This window comes from Lutjanus erythropterus, chromosome 20 (genome assembly GCF_056507025.1).
Source record: "Lutjanus erythropterus isolate fLutEry1 chromosome 20, fLutEry1.hap2, whole genome shotgun sequence".
NCBI lineage: Eukaryota > Metazoa > Chordata > Actinopteri > Lutjaniformes > Lutjanidae > Lutjanus > Lutjanus erythropterus.
In genome coordinates, this window is record NC_139336.1 from 22006254 (window position 1) to 22034061 (window position 27808).

At 38.3% G+C, this 27808-nt stretch overlaps 1 protein-coding gene across 5 annotated transcripts in view; it reads right to left on the minus strand.

Moving 5' to 3' along the window:
* mast4 (microtubule associated serine/threonine kinase family member 4) overlaps positions 1 to 27808 on the minus strand; it is a 148974-nt gene that overhangs the window by 87602 nt on the left and 33564 nt on the right. For all 5 annotated transcript variants that reach the window (XM_084745303.1, XM_084745304.1, XM_084745302.1 and 2 more), the window contains exon 3: positions 17727 to 17860. In XM_084745303.1, coding sequence (XP_084601429.1) covers positions 17727 to 17860 — 134 coding nt within the window. The remainder of the gene's footprint in view (positions 1 to 17726; positions 17861 to 27808) is intronic.

The following is a 27808-nucleotide window of genomic DNA, read 5'->3' on the forward strand; positions in this document are numbered from 1 at the left end:
GTTAGTTGTAGCCCTAGTTTTGAGGCAGTTTAAACTAATCTATATTTATTTACTGACATTTTTTTTTACTATTTATCATCTGTAAGTTATTGTAATGGTGTTTCACACACAGAAGTTTAAAAAAATTAATGAAATGTTAAGTCCCCTTGTCCTTGCTGGCTGTTCCAACATTCAGAATCTTTGCTTCTTCTGCCATCATTACTGTCAAAGCTACTACAAGGAGTTTCTAAGAGGTACAAAGTCTTAATTAAATACTGATGTCTGTATGTGACCTCCATAAACAAACAAGACCATAAGCAAGGAGTTATTAGTTATTTTTAATGGCTGCCACTGGGTCAGATTCTCCTTATAATCAGATGAAATGATTTACATCATAAACCCTGGAAGATTTTATGTTCACATTTTCCCAGGAAATGTTACAAGTTAAATATAAGCTGGAAGAGATTTCTCTCTAGATAATTTTATTTTTGACGTTACATTTGTGATTTTGGCAGTGGAAACACCGCTGCTTTTGTCCACAGGGACTTCCCAAATCAACACAATATTCAAGTTTCTTGTGGTAGCTTTAACTGGTGGCTTGCTGCATACATGCAACTGTAAAATGCATATTTTAAAGCCCCATTATTACATTTTTATATTCCTCTATAATGTAGAACAGTGTTAAGAATGAAGAAAGGAATTCTGGCTCAGTCCTGGAACTAAAAAATGTTTTTGTTGCCCCAGAATTAGATATTTAAATAATAAAATATTATTATGTAGCAGTTGCCCTTACAAAAATGAATACTGCAGTCCAAGTAGCAAATTGAAGCCAGGCTACACGAGCACAGGACATGCGCAACAACAATTATTGACAATTACAAGAGAAGTTAAACCCATTACCCCTAAAACAAAAGGCCACTGCTCTGAAAATACACACTGGAGTTCGAGTTCAGTGACTTCCTGCTTTCTGCCTGCCAGACTCCATTAACATTTTTATCAATTTAACTTTTATGACTCCTATGCCTTCTAAAAGAAATGATTTTTTTTACAACTCAAAAACAGACACTTAGTCATTCTGCAAACATTCTGCATTAATTTGAACTCTAATTTAACGTGAAAGAGGCAAACAGAAACAGTTATTCCAGCCTGGAGCAGAAATTTAAAAGGGGGACATTGCAGCTATAATGTTGTTAGAAAAGGGAGTATTTCATTTTAACATTATTTCTGATTACATATCATAGTCATCTTATGATTTATTACTGTAAATACACTACAGGATTTCTCCTTTAAATAGTATCGTGAACATACAACGACTAGTTGACTAATGGCTTTAACAGTCAACTACTGGTTGACTGGGAAAACCTCAATTCGAGGGCAGCCCTAGTTTGGACACAAATCTACTTCTACTGTTCTTATTTCCAAATATGCACAAAGAAACAAAGTAGTGAAGATGAAAACATTCGCAGCCTGTTTTCAGTCAACTGTAAAATCCTCTCAGTTACATCCACTGAAAAATGTCTTCACAGTTCTGCCAAGAGATTCTCACACATGAACAGGACACCAGCACACTCATCACCAGCGCAGCCAAAATGTTGCCCACTCTGTACTGTTAACACAAAAAGGTCTCAAAGTCCTGACTGTGTTCTGTTAAAAGAGCAATACATCAGCCTCACACAAGCACAAGCCACGCATGCATACAGTACAAAGTCACCCTGCAGCTCAAACCCACACACACACACTCCAGCTCCACAACGGCTGCATTTGCTTGCCTACCTGTAGCCCTCGTCTCCTCAGAATGCTGGACTCGTCCATGGTACTGTACAGAGCCCCCGACTTATCATGCCTCCCTACCGGTGCGAAGCCACGCTGCACTGCCTGAGCTCCAGCCTCCTGCTCCCTCCCTCCCTCCCTCCGGCTAAATCTGATCTTAGCAGCTGCTAAACACTTCCATCAGAACTTATCTGATTGGAGGGGGGCGGTCAGCTGACACCTCCCTCTTGTTCCTCTCCTCTGTAACTTCAGGAGTGAAGGAGAGAGATGGAGCGAGAGAGAAAAGGAGAGAGAGAGGGGGAGAGTGAGAAAGACAGGCAGGTCTAATTTAGCGTAGCAACGGGCGGGGGTGAGAGGGTGAGTAGGTGGGGGGAGACAAGAGGGAGCCCCAAGACTCATTTCTCTGAGCAGCCACGCTTTTTGGGCACCCTAGGTGACCATGAAAATGAGAGGATATCCTTCCCAGCATTGTTCTGCTCCAACCTCAACAATGAATCTGGCATCCTGTCTGCGGCAGGCAGCCTCACCAAGCTCACTGGTCTTATTGCAGTCAATGAAGCGGAGACGGGTGAAGGAAACATGAAGGCTGAGCCTACAGATAACATTACATGCAGAAAAAAGTAGAGAACGATTATATGGAAGAGGACCAGTTGCATAAACAACCTCAAGTTACTAACTTAAGTTTGTCCCTAGAGCAAAATACGCTGGGCTCACACAAGAATTTTAAAATCCAAACCAATTTGGAAATCTGGCTGCATCAGACACATAAGGAGAAACTTTACAGGTTCATTTCTCTCTAATCTCACACAAGCCCAAAAGAACATAATTTAAAAATAACGGTACATCACGCACTGCAAGATATGATCAAGATAATCACACCAGAGGAGAGAGAGCACAATCTCACGTGATCTCAACAACTCACTGTAATTTGCAGTGAGAAAAAAACAAAAGCAGAAGGCTAAACAAGTTTGGAGGAGAAAATGTTTGGGGAGATGTTCACCGTTGCATGACAACACCTCTCTTTCACTTCCGCCCTGATGTAATAATCCAGACAATTTGTAAATATCAAACATGTTTAAAAATTATTAGGGCACCTCCACTGATTGGATCTGTAAAGCTCTCGGATTACCATATAATCTGGGCCGGGCTCTAAATTCTGCCCAAATTTCATCTTTGGTTCACACAAAATCTGAGGTAAATCGGCCCACAACTCCTGTGGTGTGAGTCCAGTATAAGAGGCTACTTGTTTAACTACTTAGACTCATGCCATGTCCTAACATACAGCAAGCAAGCAAACTCAAGCAGATGGAGGGCACAACACTTGTGAATTCTCCTTCTTCAAAAGAGTAAGTCAAGCTATTTGTTTATAAGTGATGTAATTTCCTTGAGTCAGTCTTGTTTTTAATTGGGCGACAGTTTACTTACTTGAAACTCCAACAGCTCCCCGTTTTCCCTCCAAACCTTGTCCTTTTTAGTGTGGATCATACCTGCCTCTTCTCAGCCTCATTAATTAGTCTCTTGTGGAGCTGACTGCTTTGATGAGGGGAAACCGAGAGGTCAGAAACATATGCATCGATTTTGACCAAAGAAAACTGGTTGGAGGTAAAGCAAGAGCGCAAAACAAGTGACTCATCATTTTGCCTGTTCGCCGACAAATGGAGCAGATTAGGGCATCCTCATTAAAAAAAAACTGAAACAATCTGATGTTCGCTCGCTCATCTGCATCGCTTCCAGTTAGGAAATGCTGTAAGGCTTTCATGACAGTTAGAGTCTAAAACAGTATGGGGCATTTCAGTTACCATGGTTACATTTCAATCACCACCAGCAGAACCACAGCCAACTAGCTAACTAGCTTGATGTAGATTAGCTAGGAAGCTAGTTAGCTAGTGTTTTGCCAAGATTAGCCAGCTTATACATGTCGCTTTTACAGGTCTACCAGCAACATCTTTCAACCATCTTCTAAATTTGGTTTTCTTTCAACATAGACAAGCCTAGCTCATAGCTCATCTAAGCACAGAAAACAGAAAACGAGGTTCAGCCAGGTACCAAGTTTGCTAAACTGCTGGAGTACAAAGCAAAAAGGGGCAGAAATTAAGAAGGTTAAATTGTCAATTGTTAGCTAGTTTAGCTAACACGCTTAGTTAGCCTGTGTTACTTAATCTTTCCAAAGTGGGTAACAAGGAGAATATAAAATGGGAAGATGAGAATGTAGTTCTCCTCAAGAAATATGCAAAGAACAATAATCCAAAGAAAATTTGACCAAGCCATAACAAATGTGTACAAGCAGAAGATGTGGCAAGAGACAAACTTGCATTAAGTAAGCTAATGAAGAAAAATGACAGCAGCAAAGGTGACAGCAAGAAAGGAGCGAGCCAAACAAAAAAACAAAAAAACATAGCTAACGTAAATATAGGCAGCGTTAGCTGTATCAATGTTTGGCTAGCTAGTTACAAATTTAGCACCAACATCAAATCTATTGCCGCCTTCAAATGGGGTGATGTTTTCCGTTTTATGTTCCATAAATGATTTGACATTTAGGAGCCAGTATTGGTCCCCTTATATTTTCTGAGGAAATGGATACTAAGGACTTTCTAGCAACACAAAGGAATACTTGAGTAGGTAAAGGCAAACACTTACAGACTGAAGGATTTTCCCTTACAAAATCCAAAGGAAATCCTTATAGCAATTTAATGCAACCGATTTTTTCCTCAGGCATCCTTGGATGAAAATTTAAAGAAACCCTCAGTGATTTTATGCAACCGGGCGCTGGCACACTTTAAGTAAAAAATGTTGCTGCCCAAGACCTTTCAAACCTGCTGTGAAAATGTCACACAAACTGCTGCGGGCCAATTTGTACACAGGAGATGCTTCCTTCATTCCAAAGAAGCAAACACTGAATCATTATCATGCTGAAATCAACCGCACTTCCCAGCACAGCCTGTTATGTATACAACTGCATATCCTGTGTCAATTTCCAACAATTTCATGCGCTCCGCATGTAGAGATGAGTTTCGAGGCAGTCAGCAAGTGACCACAGATCTTCACACTCACTAACTCGATGTCCCCACACTCTCCTGAATTATTAGCATTTGGAGAATAAGTTGTTTCCAGTACCACGCTGCCAATTCTATCCTGCAATTTTGCATTCTGTTTCAGTCTGTGTTTTTCTTTGCGCCCCCTCCCTTTCTCTTTTTTTTTTCACCCTCTCTTACTCATTTCCATTCACTGTGCTACTGCTCTGTGAATATTAAGTGGGCCCCTTCCATTCTCCTCATCTCCAGCCAAGCTCAAATGATTTCTCTTAGAGAGTGTATGGCCCGGGATGACAGCTACTCACTACTATGGCTGGTGGAGGAGGTGCACGAGACTGTCAGACAGGTGACCACTACATCAACTTCTCCCGTCCTGAAACCTGTACAACACAAAGCTGATTGAGTGTTGCAGAGCCCGGGGCGACAGTCATTTGTGCGGCGGTGCTGATAAGAAAGTCGAGAGTAGAAAGCGCAGGTCTGCGCTTGGGTAATCAGCCTGTTTTTGAATAAACCCCTTAAAACCTCAGAGGGCGAGGATTACAGTAGTCAACTTTTTCAGCTTGAACAATGCCCTCCAGATTACCTGAGGGAATTAAAGAATCCTGTTATATTCAACCGACTGGTCTCGAGTCATTGCTCAGTCTGTGGCTGCTTAACGGGACAATTAAGAAAATCCCGCACTGGGCTCACAATGAAGATGAGAAGCAGCAGGAGCACAAGGGAGGGTTCATTTGTCTCATTTAATACTGGAAGTCCTTATTTCTCTATTGTACACAGCGGCTGTAACAAGCACTGCAGCCACGATACTGCTGCTGAAACAATGAATCAATTAATTGACTGAAATTTAATCGCCAACTGTTTTGATAATCAAATAATCACCCAAGTCATTTATCACGGAGAGTCTGCAGCTGTAATAGCTGCTCTGTGATGCTGCTCTTTGGCAGATCAGACCTAAATGCTAACATCTGCATGTTAACATGAACAAAGTGACATAATATTACAGTATAATGTTGACCATGTTCAAAATCCAAACTATTATGCTAAAATTTGACCATTAGAAATGAACTCAAAGTACAGGTGAGGTTGATTGAAATGTAATTAGTATTTATTTTTAAGTCAAAAGGAATGCTGACCTGTTGATGGCGCTAGAGGAAACATCAGGGGATCAAAGTCATTAGGATTTATTCTCTGGTAAATAGGGTTGCAAATTCTGTGCATTTTCCTTAACAAATAGTTGAAATCATTAATAATCCTTTAATCATTCATAATTAAGAAGCTACAAAATGCATTTTTTTAAAATCTTCATTTCTTTTTAATTTTTTTTTTCTCAATTTAAGTTTAAGTTTCCGTTTTCAACAAATGGCTCCACCAAACAATGTAAAATTAGGCATCTGCTATTTCTAGGCTATCAATTAATCTATTCATACATTTTTAATCAGTTAAATTCTTAACAGCAATTACTTGATTGATGATTATGCCTTATTATGAATGTCTGTACAAAATCTGGTGGTAGTCCATTTGGTAGATGATGAGACATTTCACAAAATAAGTTAAAACTTTGACCAGCTGTTGGTGCAACAGGAAAATTCATGAGAAGTCATAAGCCTTGTTTCCATCCAAATGTACTGCAAATTTTAACCAAAGTAAATCAACAGAAAAGTTGTGCCCATGAATTTTCCTCCTACGCACCTGTCTACAAGAAACTGAAGGTGTGCATGAGTCTCTAATTTGTACTTTTGTATTTCTATTTTGAAAAATTACATTTTTTAGTGAAAAATGTAAAAACTGGATCAGCACAAGATAGCAAACATACTGGTCGGATTAAAGTAATTATGAAGAATTTAACAATGTACAACGCTAGTTAGTCGTTGTGTCTATGATGTTATGCAGCCTGGACTGTTGCCTGAATGTAAACCAGTGAGGTGGAAAGTGGGACAAAGATGACATCTAAATCAGCAGTTGCAGAATTTTGATCTAGAAAATGAAAACAAGGTTTTATGAAGGTTGCGTCAGAATAAACTGGCATATAACCACTTACCCAGAGCAACGCATAATCACATTAAGCTCAGGCATGTGGACGTTAACCTGCAAGGAGAGCAGGCTGCTGCTAGTAATGCTAACATTAGCCATACCCTGCAAACAAATAACATTGTTTTCTTCATTTATACTTGTCTAAATTTGAATTTCTGTTTATTCGACAGGAAAATGAGTCATTAGGACCATCTTTAAAAATGACACAAAGTAAAGCTGCTTTGAGTCAGGTTTTAGGGCAGTTATGATGACAGACAGTTTATGCCAGTGGCATTGGAGAACAGCCACAGAATAGCCTCTGGGAAAAGTCCAGGGGTTGTCTGTGACTCATTTCCTCCTGGCAGGTGGGCAGCTGAGGTTGTTTCCTCAGCCTTTGGAGAAAAAAGGGAGAGCTGGCACTGAAAGCATGCAGAGAGCACTGATTGAGTGACCCACAGCCTCTGCTCTGCCTGAGCTTATCAGACCAAGAGGCAACCTGCGGAGGTAAGGCAAGCAGAGGAGGGACATGTGGGCCTGTGAAGAGAGCTGCAAGGAAAGAAAGAGTCAATTCCCTCCATACAAAGCAGTGCAAAGAATCCATCGGTCCAAAGCCAAAGGAGTTAGAATATCCAGCCATGATAAAACCTGCCAATGGATGAGTCCAGTCTTTAACCTTGACAACAAACACAAATAGTAACCAAGGGGAATGCATCACTTTCAATCCCTCTCTGGTTTTTCAATTTTGAATAAATTGGAACAGCCATGTAAATGTATGCATTCATAAGATGAAAACGATGTCAGCTTGAGTCCACTTGGAAAATCCAATAGGCTTTCTTCTCAATTCATTTTCCTCAGTTTCAAAGAAGTCACACTGCGCATAAAATACCGTCACATTTGAATCTCAGAACAGAGAAAATTGCATCTCAAACAGAGCGGATGACAGGGGTTGAATGTCTCAACTGGAACTACTTTATTCAGAGTGACAGTTTCATTTATATCCCACCCAGATGTTTACAGTAACATACAGCAGCACGGTTTGTAATTTCGGGATGTGTGTATATTTCCAAAGTCATTCTGTGGAGCATAACAGGGAAGGTGAAAACAAAATCAGAGATGAAAGCACCTCACAGTCATGATACAAAATGTTTTTATGCAGTAAGGTAGTATTGCTGTTCTGCAATGTTGCTGAAACACCAACACAAAACCTCTAAATAATATGATGTTTGATTACACATTTTATTGGAGGGCTGCTTCAGCTCACCTTGGAGAGGCCTGCTGATTAAGATCATTAATCTGAAAACAAAAGCCCAGTGCTCTGAAAATACACACTCTGGAGTCGGAGTTCAGTGACTGCCTGTCTCACTGCCCGCCAGACTCCATTAACGTTTTGTTCAGTTTAACAGTTCTAAACATCTACCCCTTCTAAAAGATTATTCATGATTTCTTACAACTCATAAACAAACACTTAGTCAGGCAACGGAAATTCGACATTAATGTGAGCTCTAATCTGACATGAAATGGGAAAATTCAAAAGTTACGGGCCAGGAGAGAAATTTCAAAGGAGGAAACGGTGGCTGCAAAAAATCAAATGTGAAAGTGTGATTAAAAAAATAAAATGAAAGGTTTTGTTTCTGAAATCAGTACCTAATCATGATAAATAAAAAAATAATAATTCAAATGCAAAATAAAATGCAGCCTTAATGAAACAGAACATATATATTGTATATATACACACAACAAATATGTGACATACAAATTCTGGGTCAAATTTAAAACATAAAACACAAACTGAAGCTCAAATCATTCAACCATGCAGGGACCACAACACAAAGACAGAGACCACAGACAAAAAGATCAATAAGGAGCATTTGAGTAACTTATTTTCCACTCTCTACTGTGGCTGGAAAACAGTATTATTATATATATTAGAAGTGGGCTGATGCTAAAAAAAACAGTGTTGACTGAAAAATCTATAGTATTTGTGAAATAACTTTATGGTTTTTCTGACAGGACACCACAACCTCTTCTGTTTGTACACATAAACTGCAGTTTCTTCCTGCTCCAGCAACAATGGTATCAGTAAAGGACATCAGTGACTACAATTATGAGGGAGAATGAGAGTCCACAAAGGCACAACATCAGGATTATGACAGTCTTATCTCCATATCACACCAGAGGTGAAGTATTGATTTTCTGCCAAAGAGCATCACAGTCAAGAGAGATGTGCCACGCTTGTCAAAGAGCCATGCACACCCAGGGGTATGATGGGAGACCATCAAGGAGGAAAAAAGGGAAGAAAGCAATAACAGGACTCCTGTGAGGCAAAGGGGGGGCACAGCATGGCTGACAAAACCAAAAGGAGTCTTAAATCTAGAGGGACTCAAGGGGGTAAATAAAGTAACATCTCTATTGTCTGTATATGACATTTTTACAGTATTTGACAATAGTTTAATAGCTACTAAACAATATCAAGGGGTGCAGATTCTTATATGGATAATATGGGGTTGAAATAGATTCAAATACTCTAGGATGTTACAGAACTCGAGCCAAATTCCAACTACTTTGACAATTTAGCATTCTTTGAAGGCAAACTATGCAGGATTCCCCCCCCCCCAAAATAATCTTTCAATAATCACCCACTCTCTGCCCATACCTTCTTATTTGCTCATTATTTTGCTGTGCTCGGGATGCTTTACCGACCCAAAACACCAGTACGCGACGTCCTGGGAATAAGACTCAAAAATCAACTCTCTTTCTTTATCTTTACAAACAGCAACTGATCAACGTGTCTGATTTGAATAAACAAATCTGGTTTGCCTGCACTCTAAATAAGGTGTGCAGAAGTGTTGACCGGTGTTCCCCGCTAAAATAAAAACACTGTCTGACATGACCTGAAATAGGTGTCTGCATGATGACATGTAACACATAAAGCCTCTAAGTCTACTGGAACGTACATCAGTGCTTTTAGCAAACAGCTAAATAGGAGTTTCTATTTGAAAAACACGGAAAAAACCCAGATGCTTTAAGTATTTCTTGGTTTGCGATTGTTAGTCCGATAAAACAAGACGTTCAGTGAAAACAACTCTAAGATATTGTGTATCTTCTGGTTCCTAATAAGACCAACAGATTACCTGATAAAGAAAATGACTGGTAGGTTGCAGCGCTCAAAAATTCATCAACTTAAAACAAAGCAACAGTGAAGCCTTCTGCTGCAGTTATGGTCATTTTCAAGGAATCTCATGCAGCTATTTTCTCATTCAGATTTTGAATTAAAAAAATTGACTGAAGAAGATTACCTTCTCTACAGAGAGTTAAACTACAGGAACCCTTTGGCTTCTTCAGTAACACTGAAGAAGTGTGAAGCAATATAAAGTGAATTATGCCCTGTTACATAATGAAGAACAAAAAATTCAAATTAGGCTCCACATTTTCCTGGAAGCCCTTGACATTATTCTTTTAACAGCATTGCCACTTTTCTAGTATTTCTGGTCAAAAGAAATAGTAATATAGCCAGAACATTATTCCAAATTTGCCCATTTCAGTCTGAATGAAAAGTAACCAAATCCAACAGCCAATTAAATCTCTTCAGACGTGGATATATCTGCCAAATCTGACTGTGGTTAGAATCGACAACAATCTCATGCTCAGCACTTGAGACGCAGCATCACAGTGTGTATGCTGGCAATCCTCCATTCATTCACCGTCACTAAAGCCAGAGACGAAGTGCTTCCCAGTCAACAAATGCTTCTCTGCCTGCGTTACTAACAGACATAATCTTTGCTAATTTCAAGTGCATGACGACGTTGTAGGGTTTCCATTTATATTATGCAATAGTCCTTCCAAAAGAGGGACAAAAGGGACTCATAATTACTTTAATTTTCTCATTGTGAGCTACAAAATCTAAGAGGAAAACTAAGAAAAACACCTTAGAAGCTGAGGTGTTTATCTCTTTCGCTCCTCTCTTTCAAGGTCAACCAATTCACCGTCTTTTCTAAGCTTGTTCTGAAGGCAGGATAATACAGTGGCTGCAGATGAAGCCCTGCGGTGTCAGTGCGGCCGACTCCAAAAGATACCATTGAGATGTAGCAACACATCAGCCATTCAGCTTGTGTCTACACAGGAGAATATCTGAGCAGCGGTCACCAGCATCTAATTTTCTCACGGTGCCAACCGCGGAGTCACCGGGGGCATGCAAACAGCGTTAAGAATAAGAATAAGGATGAGTCAACATTTGAGCTGCGTGGAAACATAAAGATGATCACCTCATACATTTGACTGCGTACTGTATGCATTCAAATGACTGCAGGGAAGATTTTAAAGCAGAAAACACGGAAAGAATAAATTGGCTATCATTGGTTTCAACCGGTCCCATCACTAGAGGAAAGTCATTCGACGTGCCCATTATCAAAACAGTAGTCTCGACTGCCGTAGATACGATTTTTTATTAAAACGGTCCACACCTCCTAAAGACAATCAGGGAAGATATACAGATATGGATAATTCTCCCCATTTCATTATGGTGTAGGGAAGAAATGATAAAGATTAATATTTTACAGAGACAATCGTTTTTTATACCAGCTTTATTGTACCAGTCAAATACCCCCTTATTGGTTTAAATAAATCAATAAGTTTCTTACAGGTTTCTTGTTGTGTGCCTTTGCCAACCAGTCAGGTAATGGTTGTTTATATCCACTTCTTTCCAGACTCATAATATATGTAGTGAAGACTTTGAACTAATTCATTAAAAGGTAGTTTAAAGTTTTATATCACTACATAATTTGTGTGCAAACTGCATGGCAGTTATTACTGTACTCTTATCACTAGGACATATTTCACATAATATAGAGGTATTTTAATAACATTTAAAGTGCAAAACTGGAATAATAAATAGGGCCAAAATACAAAACATTAATTAATGTATGCAAGTATCACCACCCCTTGTAACCACTGTCATCTGGCAGTGCTTGTTGTCGGGTCGACCCTTTCATTTTCGTTCATGCAAAGTGAGGGCTCTAACGGTTTTTGCATTTTTGCAAAATGGAAGTTACCACTATATTTACATGTGTGATTCCAGTGAATAACTGAAGCTAGAACAGTGAAACATGCTGTTTCAATTTTGAGACTTTTTTTTTTACAGAGGAGTACAAAGGACTGAGAGAGAGATAAACGTTATGATGTCACAGTGACACTGACCTTTGACCTTTTGAATGACAAATGTCAATCATGTTGTCCTACTAGATGATTCCCTGAAATCTGGTCATAATTAGCGCATGAATTCTTGAGTTATGACAAAAAACGTATTTTGTGACATTACAGCGACCTTGACATTTGACCCCCAAATTCTAATCAGTTCATCCTCAAATCCAAGTAGATGTTTGTATCAAATTTGAAGAAATTCCCTCAAAGTGTTCTTGAGATATTGTGTTCACAAGAACGGGACGGACGGACGGACTATCGCCAGCATGGAGGCATAAAAACAAAACAGGTGTATCCAGATGTTTAAGATGCAAAACTCCACATTAAAAGCGTGCATAGGTCCTATATCACTCCATGTAGATTAAAGAAAATTAATCACTTCGTATACATATTAATGATGGCACAGCTGTGGAGCACCTGTTGTGGCAGCGGCAGTGAGGAACTTTTGGAACAGGATAATATCAAGTTTGTCTTCTAGATTGGATGTGAAAAAACCCCATGTCCATTAGAGTAGAAAAATTACATTCAGTTCTCACCCACTGTATCACTGCATTAGATTTTTTTGTCAGTTAAACATTATATTATGATAAAATTGAAAATTACTCAAACCAATTGCTTTGTTATTGAAAATCTATCAATTTTTTCATAAATGTAAATTTTTAGCCTTAAAAGCATCTATTAATTATTAAAAATGAAATTTCCATTTTATTTCAATGATAGTTTTAGTCATAACTCAGGCATAATCTAAAGGAATTAGTTCATTTAAATTTTGTTAAAGGCCACTGCATCTGTTTCATGTTCGTTTTTTCAATGTGATTTACTCGCTAAACCAATTTATGCATGAAATGGATTTGTAATTCATCGAGTACATCCACAGCATTACAGTAGCACTTACTTACAGTGCTGAGCAAAAGACTTTTCATAATGCTGTGACAATTATCTTCACCAAATACTTTTCTCAGCTAGTAAAAGAAAGCCACAACAAAGAAACAAACCCCTTGGTTACTACTCCATAATACAACAAGAACTTTAACTGATGCTCATTTTCTGTTTATGCAAACTCTCACTTACCTTTTTTTTCTTTCCATCTGTGTAACACCATGAACATTAGTATTAAGGGAAGTATGTGTCAACCTTTGGTTGCAGCTGCTGCCCAATTATGTCACATTAAACTGACACTTGCTGTGACTGGCTGCAAGCAAAACCCACACAAATAGTAATTTCTTTCTAAATCTGGTTGGAGTATGGAGTAGGGCTGCAACTAATGATGATTTCCAAAGTCAATTAATCAGTAGATTATTTTCTGTACGTTCAGTTTACTGTCATAGCAGAGTAAAGAAATCCAAAAATATTTGTACTGCAAAAAGCTGAAGTCAATAAATAACTTAAATCGATTATCAAAATAGTCAGCAATTAATTTAATAATCAATTACAAATCAACTAACTCCTATAGAGCTGAAGACTAACACTAACATTAAAATAAAGCAGATACCTGAAAGTGCAAACAGTAACACAGGAGAGAAACTATAGAGATTCACTTAGATGCAACAAAAGTACTGAGAGCAGAATAAAGGCGCTTTTAAAAACATCACTTTCTCTGTAACACTATGAATGTAAGTGTTATAAAAGGTGCGTGTCAAGCTCAGTGTGTAAGGATCTGTTGCTTGCAATATAATAAACTCCTTTAAGTCTAAACTGAGGCCAGTGTCCACTCTGTAGAAGCGGACAGACATGCATGATCTTGACATCTTGTGGTAGATAATTTTAACACCCTTCGCCTGGAAATCTTTATAGACTGACCTTTAACTGGATTCCATTACCCTTTTTTTTCCCATCATTGACACATAAACAGGTGCTCATGAATGGAGAGTCTGTGTACAAAGCTGTTGCAGACACACACAGCAGTGGATGCAACAGTCACTTGCTAATCAGTCTCATTTTTAAAAAAAAAAATTCCATGAAAACTCATTTTTAGAGGCGGAGCGGTGCAGCCTGGCACAGAGAGGAGGGGGCACACCGAGCACCGTGGCTGTGTATTGCACCCTAGTGCCCTTCCTTAGCAACAAGCCCAATTTCATCCATCTATCTGCGGTCCCATTTACTGAACGAAGTCTGATGAAAAAATTGTGTGCCAGGCTCCCGGGTCCCCGTGACCTTACAAGCCTTACCTGGGAGGTGAGTGCAGAGTCTCCTCCATTAACTTCACACCAAGTCTCTAACTCCATTAACTGATTGAGTACAGCAAGTGTAAAATAATATTTATCTGTATAAATCATTATATAATCAATATAAATCCTGCTCACTATTTAAACTGTATTCAGACATACGTACCAGAGACAAACATCCACTCCATGTATTTCTTTTGCATTTTTTATAATGTTTACCACTTACAAACACTTTTTTGTATATAGAGTTTTTATTTATGTTGTTGATTACTCGTGCTTCTTATATACACAGAGGAACAAAGAAAGAAAAAATCCTATTTGGTGCCTTTTTTGAGGGCTTTTTTTTCCTTTTTGCCATGGTATCAAAAGAAATATCGAGTTTCATTCTTTTAAACTAGTATTGAAGTTTAAAATTCTGGTACCGTGACACCTCTAAGTAGTCCATGCAAAGCTGTCTAGACAGATAGACTTTGTTTATTTATTCTTGGATAGGCAGAGGAATTGCATGTGGCCAGAGACCCTTCATCTCTCCCGAGTGTCCTTGAGCAAGATGCCGTCCGGCTGATCTCAGGCTCTAACCTTCGTGTGATGGTTGGCAAGTGAAATAAGTGCCTATGGGGATCAGTGGAACATTATTCTAAAACATAAATATCCTAAAATACTAGCACAGTCAAAGACTCTTTGAGGTCATCAAGTGGTGAAACTTAAATTGAATCAACACATCGACTGAAGGACTTATCCACTGGAGGACAATTATGTTAAAGGAAATCCTGTATTCATTCACTCTGCAGGGCACAATAACCAAAGGGATTAATTTGTGGCTTTTACAAGCACAAGGATTCGTGTGTTTCACTGCTAAATGCTGAAAATGCACTAGCGCCCTCCAGTGTACAGAACCAGTTCAGACAACCTGAATAAAAAACAAACTAGATTCAAAGATAAATTCATTAAAATCACCAGAGATGCCTTCAGATATTACACTGGTCATTAAAATTATGTGTATTTAAGATAAGTAACTGCAATGCTATATGATTTCTATAAATCTATTATCAGGATGACATACTGTATTAGTGGTATTTTATTATTAATGTTAAATAGGATCACCATAACATCATCTGAGATTTAGTTCTGGTTACAGTGTCTTCTTATTCTGAATCAGTTAGCAAAATATTCTGTCACAGTTTCTCTGGAGGCGCCCACACACGAGCACAGAAACACATACTTATACACATACACAACAGCATTTTATTACATTAACCTTTGCTGTGACGGATAGCGAGCACACGCTGGGAATGACTCATGGTTTAACAGCATTGGATTAGACTCTGATGGGGTGTATCGTGATCTTGTTGTCTCAGGAGTGAGATACAATCAACGGCGCGGTATCTGTCATCTGAAAAAGCAGAGCTGAAGGTCACCTCCCTCTGCATGACTTCATCGCTTCAAACTAAGGATGCATGTGGACCTCCTTGAAATATCTGGGGGTGGGGTTGTTTGTTTTATTCGTTTTTTTCATTAACTCAATCCTTCTTAATCATGTGTTTTCATTTCAGGTATTAAAATGAATCTAAAATGATTTCCTTTCTGAACGTATTTAATTATCCTTGATAAATGTGAACGCTGATGTCGTGTGGCTTGTCATGTTTCGTATCCATAGAAATAAATCCATTTGAATTGTATTTTTCAAAACAACGCAGCAAAGGGCTTTATAAACCTGCAGCAGTGACAGATAAGAGCCATTAACCAAACATGCAGGTCATTTATTAAACCAGACGTCAGCCACAAACCAGCATGGAGGCAAAAACCAACAATAGGTGTGTTTGACAGATCAGAGTTTAAAGGCACAGATAAGAGTATCTTTGTCATATCACCCAATAATGTTGACACTTGACTGTGTTAACAATTTCATTTATGGGTTGACAGAATTGTTTTGTGTATGGCACTGCTTTCCAACCTGGAGGACCTGACCCCAACCAGGGGTCACTAAAGCTTCACAGGGGGGTTGCCAGGATTTCTTGATTTTAAGAGGGGTAAGGAAACCTATATTTAGAAATATATGGTAGGCCTGTATTCTGTGAAGAAAACTAAATAAAACTGTAATCTTTAAAGTCAAGATTAGGACATGGAAAAGACCTGAACACAACTCTATTCACAGAGCCTCCACTCTTTGCTAAACAGCCTCATCCTGCATTAGAAAAGTACACAATTATTGCTATTGTGCTATTACTGTTTAATATGATATGAAAAATCCATTAAATATGTCACTTAGTCAGCAGTCATCAGTTGACTAAATGATAGAAAAAGGGCTCCTTAAAGAAAAAGTTTGGTAACCGATGATATATGGAATATGGTTTAGGCCTAACTAACTAAAATCAACAAATATGGAAAACATCTCAGAACTGAACAGAACCGGCAGCCTTGCAGATTAAACACTTGTTTCCAAATCGCTGAGGGAAGAATTCCACTTCCCCTGCGACTAAGCTGTTCGTCTTTGGGTTGACTGTAAAATTATTATTTAGATTATTTATATTTTGAAGACCTTGCAAGCGTGGGGTGATTTTATGGAATGCAATGGGAAAGAAATAAACAAGAGTGGAATGTTAAGCACATTAATACTGTTACTGGTTTTCTTTTCTTTTTTCACATTCTTGATTATGGAGTGTGGTTGATTAGGTATGAAGAGGCTGAACACAATGGTGTAATTGTGGGGGTGCACGATGGGGAGGAGAGCGGGTTTATGTAATTGATTGATTATTGATGGATTAGCACAGAATAGCACAAGGACTAGAAAATAACGTTGCTTCTTCCTACTCCTTCTCTGACATAAAATGCTAATCTATGTAGCTAATTGAAAGTCTACATATATTTTGTTTTATTTTTTAAATGAATTTTAAAATAAATTTTCATTGCTTACTGGAGTTTGTCTTCAGACCCACAAATGTAATAGAATTATAAATGAATTATGAAGGTCTTAATCCGCCACTTGAGACTCACATTTGAATACCTAAGACAAGGAATGGGCATTATTAGGACTTTAATTATAGTAATTCACATTGCTTCAGTTCTGTTTATCAATCCACTTAGCAATTTTAGCACAGTTTACTTACATTTTTTTTTTAATGGCAACAAAATACAAAGCTTAGGTCCACTGGATTTGTATATTAATTATAATATTTTTGAACAACTTTGCATTGTTTCAGTAAAAATACAGCTTTTTCTTAAGTATAATTTAAGCACGTATTGATTACTATGCACTGAAAAGAATATGCATATATGGATGTGTGTATATATGAATTCCATTTCCAGGACTATCACATCTGTGGCAACCATCTTTATCTGAAGCCATCTATTTCCTTTTAGGAAAAAAGTGCGATTCCCACTGAATATTATTTATTCACACATTAATTAGTTATAAGCAAATGATCATGTAGGAAAAGTACCCGGTTCAGTGAACTTCACACACAGCTGCTTTTGTTTTGACCAAACTCTGTTCAGAGGATGAAGTAATGGGAGCGTTCGGCCTGGATCAGGATGCAGACCATCATAGCGGGGTCATGATTTAGGAAGTACTCACCAGGCTGGAGGTGAGGGAGGGGTCCGACTTTCCGAGGTTCAGCGAACACATACGGACCAGGTTAGAGATCTCGGATGACGGCTGCCATGCTGTCTGTGTCTGCTGGGGGTTGGGGGGGAGCAGAAGGTACTTTCCTGCAGAGCAACAACAGGACGAGGGTCAGTTGGCAGTTTGTCAAAAGACTGATTTCCCTTCCTAGATTTCCCCCGTGGTTTAATTTAAATAAATATTTGAGGTAATTTAGCCGTGAAATCGTCCCTTATTTCACAAAAAGCCAATTATTCCAAATTCCTGTAGCAGGATCTTCAGGTTTGGGACTATGTGAAAACACACATGCAGGGGTGTAAGTCCAGATAAACTGGATGAATGTTTGAATACAGAGGCAGATATGCCCAACATTTAGTATATTCTACAAAACATTAACGCCCCCTTCATCTGAGGTCTGCAAACATTCATGGGAGGATGAAGAAGAAGGATCAACAAATTTCAGACTTTACTGTCTGGTGTTGCTCTATAAACACCAAACAGTAAAGTCTTACACTGAAATATTCTGTATTTTCTTCAGTATACCGAAAATCCCACTAAAGCCTGATAAATTATTATTTTGAGTGATATTTTGCACAAATGCTTTCAATAAAAATATCTGAAACAAATCTGTGCAACAAAGAACTTCTCTCCCATTACTCATTTCATAAACGCCCAGATTTATCTGGTGGCCCTTTGTCAGTGTTAAGAATTTGATGATGTGACACACAGTCATATCAAGGGCTATAAAATGTCAAAAAATGACACAATGACATCCTCAAATGTCTTGTTTTACCCACAACCCAAAGATCCTCAGTTTACTGTCATAAAGGAGTAAAGAAACCAGAAAATATTCACATCAAAGAAGCTAAAATTACAGAATTTCTTGAAAAATTGCTCAAACCAATTATTCGTTTATCAAAGTGCTGCAAAATAAAACCACAAAATGAAATGAGACAGAACAGGTATACTAAGAACAATAGAAAAAGTGAAAAAACAGAAATAAAACTAAAGTAGGCATGAGAACAATGAAATACGTAAAAGATGAGAATAAAGCCCTTAAAGAGTGTTAGTTAATTAAAGGTAATGTTGTCGAATAAGCAAGTTTTTCAAATGTTGTTTGAAATATTTGCAGAGCTTGTACCTCTTGTAGCCTTGGGCAAGGAATTACAGCATTTTCGTGCACAGCTAAAAAAGGCTGAGCCGCCAATTTTCTTATTTGTGTGATAGTTCGTATTAAAAAAGTAGAAAGCAGCAACAATCTAAGAGGTGGAAGAGGATTATAAAACAAAAAAGATTTAGTAAATGTGAACTTTAAATGCATTTCACTATTAGGAATGCAGGGTTTCCAACTAATAGTGGAATATTTTTGCATTAATGTATTGGTGCTTTTACTTACATAAAAGATCTGGATGCTGTTTTCACTGCTGTGCAGTTGCCAGCAAGCATTTTTGTACTACTGACCTCTGACCCACAATACGAGGAAGTAAACAGGGAGACTGTTCAGGTCAAATGACAAAACAGTAACATAAGATAATCCTAACTAAACCTGAAGCCCCTGATCCTGTGCAGCAAGGCAGGATGTCAAAGGGTTAAATAGGTCAGAGGGGGGAGTGAAGCCATTTAAGAGATCACTGACAATCCCATCATTACATAACCACCAGAACACCACAAACTCTGGTGAAGGTGAGTAAATGGATCCACCTACACGTTTTATTAACAATTGGAGTTCTGTATGAGAATATTGTTGAACTGAATCTCCACTTTCAGTTCCCATGGCTGGCAGCTAGATGGCACTAACTGCTGCTTTCACTTTGATCTGCCAATTTTAATCCTAAACCCTCAGTACACCAAGGCAAGATAAAGATTAAAACACAACAGAAGCAGCCTCAGCATCTCAGTGAGCAGATCTTATTGCACCACTGGGACTCTGTGGATTGAAAAAATAATTTACAGAAGTGTTGTCATCTTTTTTCCACTTGTGTACATTTCTGTTTCCTGCTTAAGTAAACACTCGAGGAGACAGAGCAGAGGATTAACACTCTTGGCACAGTGAATGAAGGGAAGAGAAGGAGACTGTGCTCAGAACATAAAGGGAATATCTCGAGTTCAGATGGCCTCAAGCAAGTACCTCTTTTTCTTTTGTCCTGCGAAAAGCAGAACTTTGGGCGTTTCCACTGCAGGGATCAGGGTCTAAATTTAATTGTAGGGACATTATTTTATCCCTTAAAAAGTCCCTGCTTGGACAGAAGTTCTTTCCAAAGATCCAAGAACTTTGGGGCTGGAGCTTGCAGCACTGAGAACGTGGGAGGTACAGAAGAAAGGAAACGACAGACTGTCTGACAACAAAGCGGGACTTAAGACTGTGGTCTGTCATGGAAAAACAGGCTGAAAGAAGTGGTTGGTTCCTGGAAAAGTAGTTACTAGAACTAAAAATCTTGGGTACTTTGGGTGGAAATGCCGTCAAGCTGCAACTCAAGAGTATTTAAAGGGAGCCCTTCAGTTCATCAATAATTTATCATCATTCATTCATTATATTTTGGCTCATTAACAGAAATCTTAAGCTCACTCACTTCATTAAACATCTGATTTCTTCTTCAGTTGTCTGTAGAGTTACTGTAAGTTGACTTATAACAACCTGGTCGGCCATAGTAACCTCATCCATGCCCGCTAGTAATTTTTGAGGTGTTTTTGATGACAGAAAGAATCCTCCAACAGGGTGAGTGTTTCTCCAACCAAAGGAAAAGACCATCGATGGGAACAATACCAGATTTATCAGACAGTGGCGATTCAATGGTGTCACACTGACATTTCTCTCCAAATATAAAAATAATGTGAGTTTTGCTGATTCATGGGCTTTCCTGGGTGGTCCTCAGTCATACACTGGCTCTCTGAATTGGCAGTCATCAAAACTTTGAGAATACTTACAATAAAGTTTTAAAAATGCTGTGTCTTACATTACAATCATTCTCTCATCTCTTAACCGTCAATTCTCAACTAAATGCACAACATGCTTGAAAGACAACTTAAAGCTGCAGTGGTTTGCTACTATACTATAAAAATGAGGAGGATTCTTTAAGTTTCCATCTATAAAACACTTTTCTGTGGCCTCACATTGTGGGTTTTTTGTTCAGAGGCACTGTCTCATGTTTCTTAAGCCTGTCACAAGTATTTTAAATATTAACTGATCAAATCAACTGTAGAAAATGTGCATTTCTATCCCATTTACTACAAAATATGTGCACTTTCCTCTGTCACTTCCATGTAGACAATTATCAGACGTGATACTTGTCTGAGACAGAAAATTCCTCTCACTTGATATCTCCTTTTATTGTTGTCAGATTATAAAAGAAGATAATCTTATGGGAGACAAAGCTCACTGGCTTTTATTGTACTGCTATCAAACTGTTTCATGACTTGATGGGAGATCCGTACATTTACATTTGCTGCACAATTTGCATACAAGGTTAATTATGTCATTCAACTGTGGTTCTTTTTAATATTTTCACTTTGTTTGAATTAACACCGGCCCTGTTAGTTTTAGCCATTAAGTTGTGTCTTCTTTCTTTCTCACTCCTCTGCAGATGACACGCATTACAAAATGAAGTGCCAACTAAAGTCTTATGAAAAAGAATGTATGACACTGAAAACACACTTTTTTTTCCTTACAATTTTCTTTTCCACTGCAGGCAAAATTATAAGGCTGGACTAAGTGGATTATCAGTGCAGTTACCCTCATCGTTACGCTGTGATCTCTGTCGTAAAACCAAGAGAACTGAGGGCAGCCCAAACAGGATGAGGAGGGAAAACTGAGGTCCTTCCTTCCTTACCGCCAAATGGTTTCCTCACTTGAGTCCATCACATCCCGGCATAAAGGAAATCTCTCTTCATGCTCAAAAGTTTTTTTTTTTGTTTTGTTTTGTTTTTTTTTACATTCAGTGCAGGTATTTGCAAGGTCAGACCGCTGCATTCTCAACCTTGTGCAGATGCCCCTGTTTCAAACACACCTCTGCTGCATGAATCATGATGTGAAACAAAAACGAACAAATCAAAAATCTCCACACACCCTGTCACAATTCTACTGGGTTATATTCAGAGGGGACATTTTATATGAAAGCCATGGTCACGTACACTCATTCACCCTCTAAGAGGCACCAGAGGTTGCACAAGGGTTTTACTTTTCAGCCAAGTTATGCTAACTGAGGTATGTAAACCATTAAAAATACATTTTGTCATGTTATCATCCCCTCACCGAGAGTAAACCAACTCCTCATTCCTCAGGAGGATTAAAAACACAAGCTGAGAGAAGGACTTGTGCCTAACTTTCCTGGTTCATGGGAGAATTTACAGGCATGCTCAGGCTGAAGGATATTTGTCTGACTGTTTAACTTTCACCTTTTCAAGTTTGATCTCTGGATAATGAATTATTGTTTCTTATTTATAATGTCAAAGCATGTCTTAACCAAACAGTATGTGCCCTCAGGTACAGAGCAAGTACAAACTAGCTACACTGTAACAACAAATTAAGTTACATTATAAACGCCACGGGGGAAAAACCTTTTTCAAGTTAGAAATGACGACATCACCTTTATCTCGCTTTAAAGGACCAGTGTATAAGATTTTGTGGCATCTAGTGGTAAGCTCACAACTATTGCAATCTCACTCTCACCCTCGTAGATGTATAAGGAAAAGTTTTTGGTATCAATAAATCTAGGGGTTTTTTTGTTTGTTTTTGTTTTTTTTCAGAAAATCATGGTATTGCAGTGAAATATCCCCCTGAAGACCAAAAAGCATTTTCTCTGTAAGCCAAGCAGTCTGTAAAACAGTTGACAAGACACCTCAAACTGCAAACAAGGTCAATTATGACACTTATTATTACCTATTTTTGATCCATGGAGGTTTTATATTTGTAAAACTTTCCTAGAGTTGAGACAAGCAATTTAAACAACTAAATCATCTAAATGTAAAGTCGATGAGCTGACCAAGAACTTGCAGGCGCGGTCATCAAGACAAACCTGCACACATTCAGTGGGCTGTGTAACCAGGACGTAAACCCGGAAGCTTGAAATCTTTTTTGGCTCATGCACCAAACGAGCAATTCTCATTTGACTGAACAGGCATCATCTTTGCGTTTGGTATCCTGTCTATAATCCTGCATTCATGTGGCGTCAGAATAATTTGAAAAAATTATTTTCCGAATGGAAGAATTCACATGAATGCCGCCTCAAGTCAGAGCAACAACTCAGAATATCTGCAAAGCCAAGTTGTCTGTTGATGAAAGTAAATATCTGGTTGATAATTTCTGATTAATTCACACATTCCATAAAATTTTCTTTGCTAACATGTATTTTGTAATACAATATTAGTTAGTTGCTGTCCATGTAGAATGACCTGGATTAGTTAGAAAAGTTATTTTTTAGTACGATAACAAGTCAAGTAAAGCAATATTTCAGTGGTTTATGGTGATGTACTAAAGCAGCGTCCATTTTGTTTTCTTATTACAAAGTCGGAAAAAGGACCTCACAACTTGGAAAATGGGATTTTTCAGGGAACACCTGAATGCAGCATAATATGCCTGTACATCCATGCTCCCGCTCCAAGCATGAGAACATACGGGGGCCACGAAACTCATGAATTCTGGGCTACTGTATAAACCTGGCGGTGCAACATGGCGGCTTCCATGGAAGAGGAACTGTAACCACTGTAGACATAAGCAGCTCATTCTAAGGTAATTAAAACACAATGATTGTTATTTTCAGGTGATTATACACTAACGGAAACATACTTCTGAATATTATGTTTCATTTCTGTCATATTCTGGCAAAAACCCTGTATATCTTACAGGCTGGACCTTTAAAAGCACAATCAAGTCAATGGAAGTTGATTTGCGTAAGGTTATGTGTGCGTATTCCTCTTCTTTTTATGCAGGCCAATTAGTAAAAGGTAATGCATGAATTCAGAGCTGCACCTGATGAAAACAATCTTTCAATGACTGTGAAAGGGTTGACATTTTAATCAGCGAGGTCAAAGTCCTTCATATGAAACTCAAAGGGAAAAATTCTAAGGAATAAAACAGACAATCAGCCTGAGGTCTAACAGTTTTCTGAATGAAAGCAGTTACAGTAGAAGAGCTGTATATCTCTCATTGTCCAGAGAGAGGAATTTATCTACAATATGTTCATGTGATGTGAACAAGACACCCACTCCTCTATCCAGAGGCTACATGAAACTGTATACTGCATTTTTCATATCAGCAAGGCTGCTCTCTTTCCTCATTCGTGCAAATGTTTGAGATCCGTTGTTACTGGAAACTGGAAATAAAATGGATGTGATTGGATGTATATGTGACATATAGTGCTTCCAACTAGACACGATAAACCTGGTCAGGTAGTTTGTATTCTGCAAGTCTGTGCTGCAGGATTTGCTACAAATCTACAAACTGAAATCACAAATCCTCACACAATGAATTCAACCGTTCCGAGGGGATCGCTCTCTGCTGACTTAACACGTTCACATCACAGGAAAAGACTGTTTCATTACGGGAGCAAACACAAAATGTAGTCCTACTGACAGTCAACCAAATAAGTGATAAGCTTGGTAGCTCATGTTTTTGTCCTCATTTCCAGAGACTGAGTCTGACTGGAGAAATTCAAAACTGATATGGGCCTCCAGCCAGAGAACAGAGTCTCTTTACTGCCAATCTGTGACTTCTTAGTGAAAGTAGCATTAACTAAAAACATTTAAGGTCTATAAAATGAGATGAGCATATTCTCTGTCTAACAGTGTGAATATTAACTTTATCTTCACAGTAGGACTGCAAATTAATCGAAATTTTATCAAAATAGAAATGTGGCTTTCTGAAATTTTCAAATCATGGAGCTGCAATATATTATTACTGTAATTTCAATAAACTTTTAAATTAATGAACGTCATGAGGCAGACATGACCTGTTCTACAAATCAGATTTAAGACTTAAAGAAACAGCTTCATTTGGCACAGATTCCTGCAAAAAAATTCAGACCATGGTCATTTAACATGTTTTTCAATCAAAATAAGAATAATGATGTAAAAATTATCATGACCTCTAATATTGCAAATCATATCGCATTTGCAATATCAGCCAAAATAATTGTTATGGCATTATGGCTGAGAGGACTTATGCTATGCTATGCTCTGCTATGTATGCACGGCACAATTATAAACAAAGTCAAAGCAAAGATGCAAAAATTCAGGTGACATGAATGACGTCAGATGAATCTGGTCAACTGGCAGGAGGAGAGCTCGGAGTTACTTTTTTAAACTTGTGTTTAAAAGTGGATCTATCCTCATTGTCGCTTCTCAACTTGTCTGCACTGCAGCAAGGCGCGGAGGTGCTGACCTCTACTGTCGCATGTATAATGTACTGTAATCAGTCTGTCTTCGTCCATGCTGACTGCTGACTGCAGAGGAAATGTACTTTACTTCATGAACATACAGAGAGAGAAAAGAGGAAGAGCAGAGAGACAGGAGGAAAAATACCAGGAGTCTCTGGTGAGATCGAAGTGAACTGAACACAAAAACACGCACGCCCTCTCCGCCTGCCGTTGCTTGATAGCTGAGGGATGATGTATTCTGGATGTTTGGCCTGAATTATGTGAATAAAGACAAATGATCCCAACTAAGGTCTCAAGGTCAGGTCATGAGTAACGTGAGGCTTTCTGTGTGATCACAGCATTAGAGGCTAACAACAACTGGTGACGCAGAAACCAGAAAATATTCATATTTAAGAGGCTGAGATCAGAGAATTTGAACCTTTTTTTTTTATTAAAAATTATGCAAAATGATTAATCAGTTATAAAAACAAATGCAGATTCATTTGTGTTTTATGTTTGTTGGTAGGTTTATTAGTTTGTCCAGCTGTTTCTTCCTTTGTGTTGTGCATACTTTATTTATCGATTGACTGATTTAGACAAAATCATGTTTAATGACCACCCAGTGAAGCATTTTTTCACTAGAGGCTGATAATGACTTGGCAACTGTGTGTGCATTGTGCATGGTAGTATATCAGTCATTATTTAAAATCATAATCGGACCAGTAATCCCCATTTTTCCAAAATGTAACTTTAATCTTTTTTTTTTTTTTATCTGTAACTGTAAATACAGTTACCTTCTGTGCATCCAGATTATGTAATCCATTACATGTGCACATCCATTACTCCCCAAACCTGGTTATAGGTCAGTTATGCCAAAAGTTTCTGAGGGAATTACTTGCAGTTTGAGAGAGTTGCTCAAACCCCTTCAGCTGTCATCACATTTTGATTCAAATAATGCTAAACCCTGATTGGTGGTCTGAAGTGTATGACATCATCTTTTTCTAACCGGGTCCTGCCCTCCTTCAAACCAGCGAGAGGAGCACTGACAAACAGCCTGAGAGGATGAGAAATCTCCACAGTGAAATAATCAAAACTGTTCCAACTGCGTCCCCGTAGTATCCCATCATTCACAGCGAGAAGCCAGTTGAGAAAATGTGCTTTCAGGGCTTTTAAATAAATAGCAGATATTGGATGGAAGAAAATCTGATCTTGAAATGATACCTCGATGCTTTACAGGTGTGGACGCTATCCACTTTGGTGACATTTGGGTCACATCTCTGTTGTTTGCAGATGCTGATGTAATCCCATTGTCCTGCCAAGTGTGACACTGTCATTGTTGCATTCCTTGAGCAATCCAGTTTTTGTGGCAGATGGTGTGTGTTTGTCACTACTTACTGCAACTGAAAACGGTCATACATTTGAAGCGCAGTTTTTACAGCAAAGCGTGTCCTCGACAAATATTTCCTCCACAAAGGTAGGAAACACTGAAAACGGCTCACAGCAGGGTCTGTGGATTATCCTGATTTGTTTGAGTAACCAAGGCACCGTCTCAAAATACATTTCACAGAGTCATATATCATTGCTTTGAACACTGCAAATGAAATTCAACTCGCCTCCATTAGCAAATAAAAATAAAACTCCATGGCTGGACGTCACTATACATACAGAGGTAAAAGATGTTTTTGACTTGGGTGAAATTACTCCAGATTTAGAGCCATTAAGAGGTATTAATATCCCATTAAGGAGCATCAATGTATTCTAAAAGTGATTGATGGTCTTGGTTTATGACCATTAATGTGATAAAGATTAACATAAACCATTTTTCTACCTCCAAATAAATCTTTAAGCTGCTGCAAACAGTGGAAACTCCCAGTGAGTTTGAGTGGAGTGATTAATGATTCGATGAGGGACTTGTGTGTTCGGTTACTGAAAACTATATTCATGTATGTTTATCTACAGTGAGACTGATAACAATAAATAGCGGGGTTATATATTTAACCTCGTCCAAATATGAATAAAACTCTAAATTAATCAAATTTCACATTAATCTAATGAGCCAAGTAAGACCTTCAATAAGAGGATAAAAATTCTGAGATGCACCATCTCATTTTACCATGTTTGATGACTGTGATTTTCTGCTGCATGGGAAATTAAAGGGACAGTTCACCCCAAAATCAAAATTACACGTTTTTCCCCCCCTGGCCTGCAGTGCTATTTATCCATCTAAATTATTTTGTTGTGAGTCACAGAGTTTTGGAGATATCAGCTATAAAGTTGTCTGCATTCTCTCCAATATAATCAAACTAGATGACACTTGGCTTGTGGTGATCAAAGTGCCAAAAAACACATTTGGAAAGCTCAATGTCTCTTTCCAGAAATCATGACGTGGTAAATCAAAATCCACAGGCCTCGTTGTTAACAGTTTCATGTAGAAACTATTTTCTAGAAACTATCCGTCAACTAGGGTGACCAAGGGTCCTGAAAATTTCACGACAGTCCCCAATTACAAGCAATACGTCCCTATAATTTCTGCTTGTAGTTGTTTCAAAATAATATCCTGTTTGTTCAGTATTACTGATGTGTTTTCACTTGTCTACATTACACTGGTTAAGCTAACATGAATAACAGATTGTCGATGTCATTCGAGCAGTTTTAAACCAGGTGACACACAGTGCAGTCACCACTGCAGGTGAAATTTGCAATAAA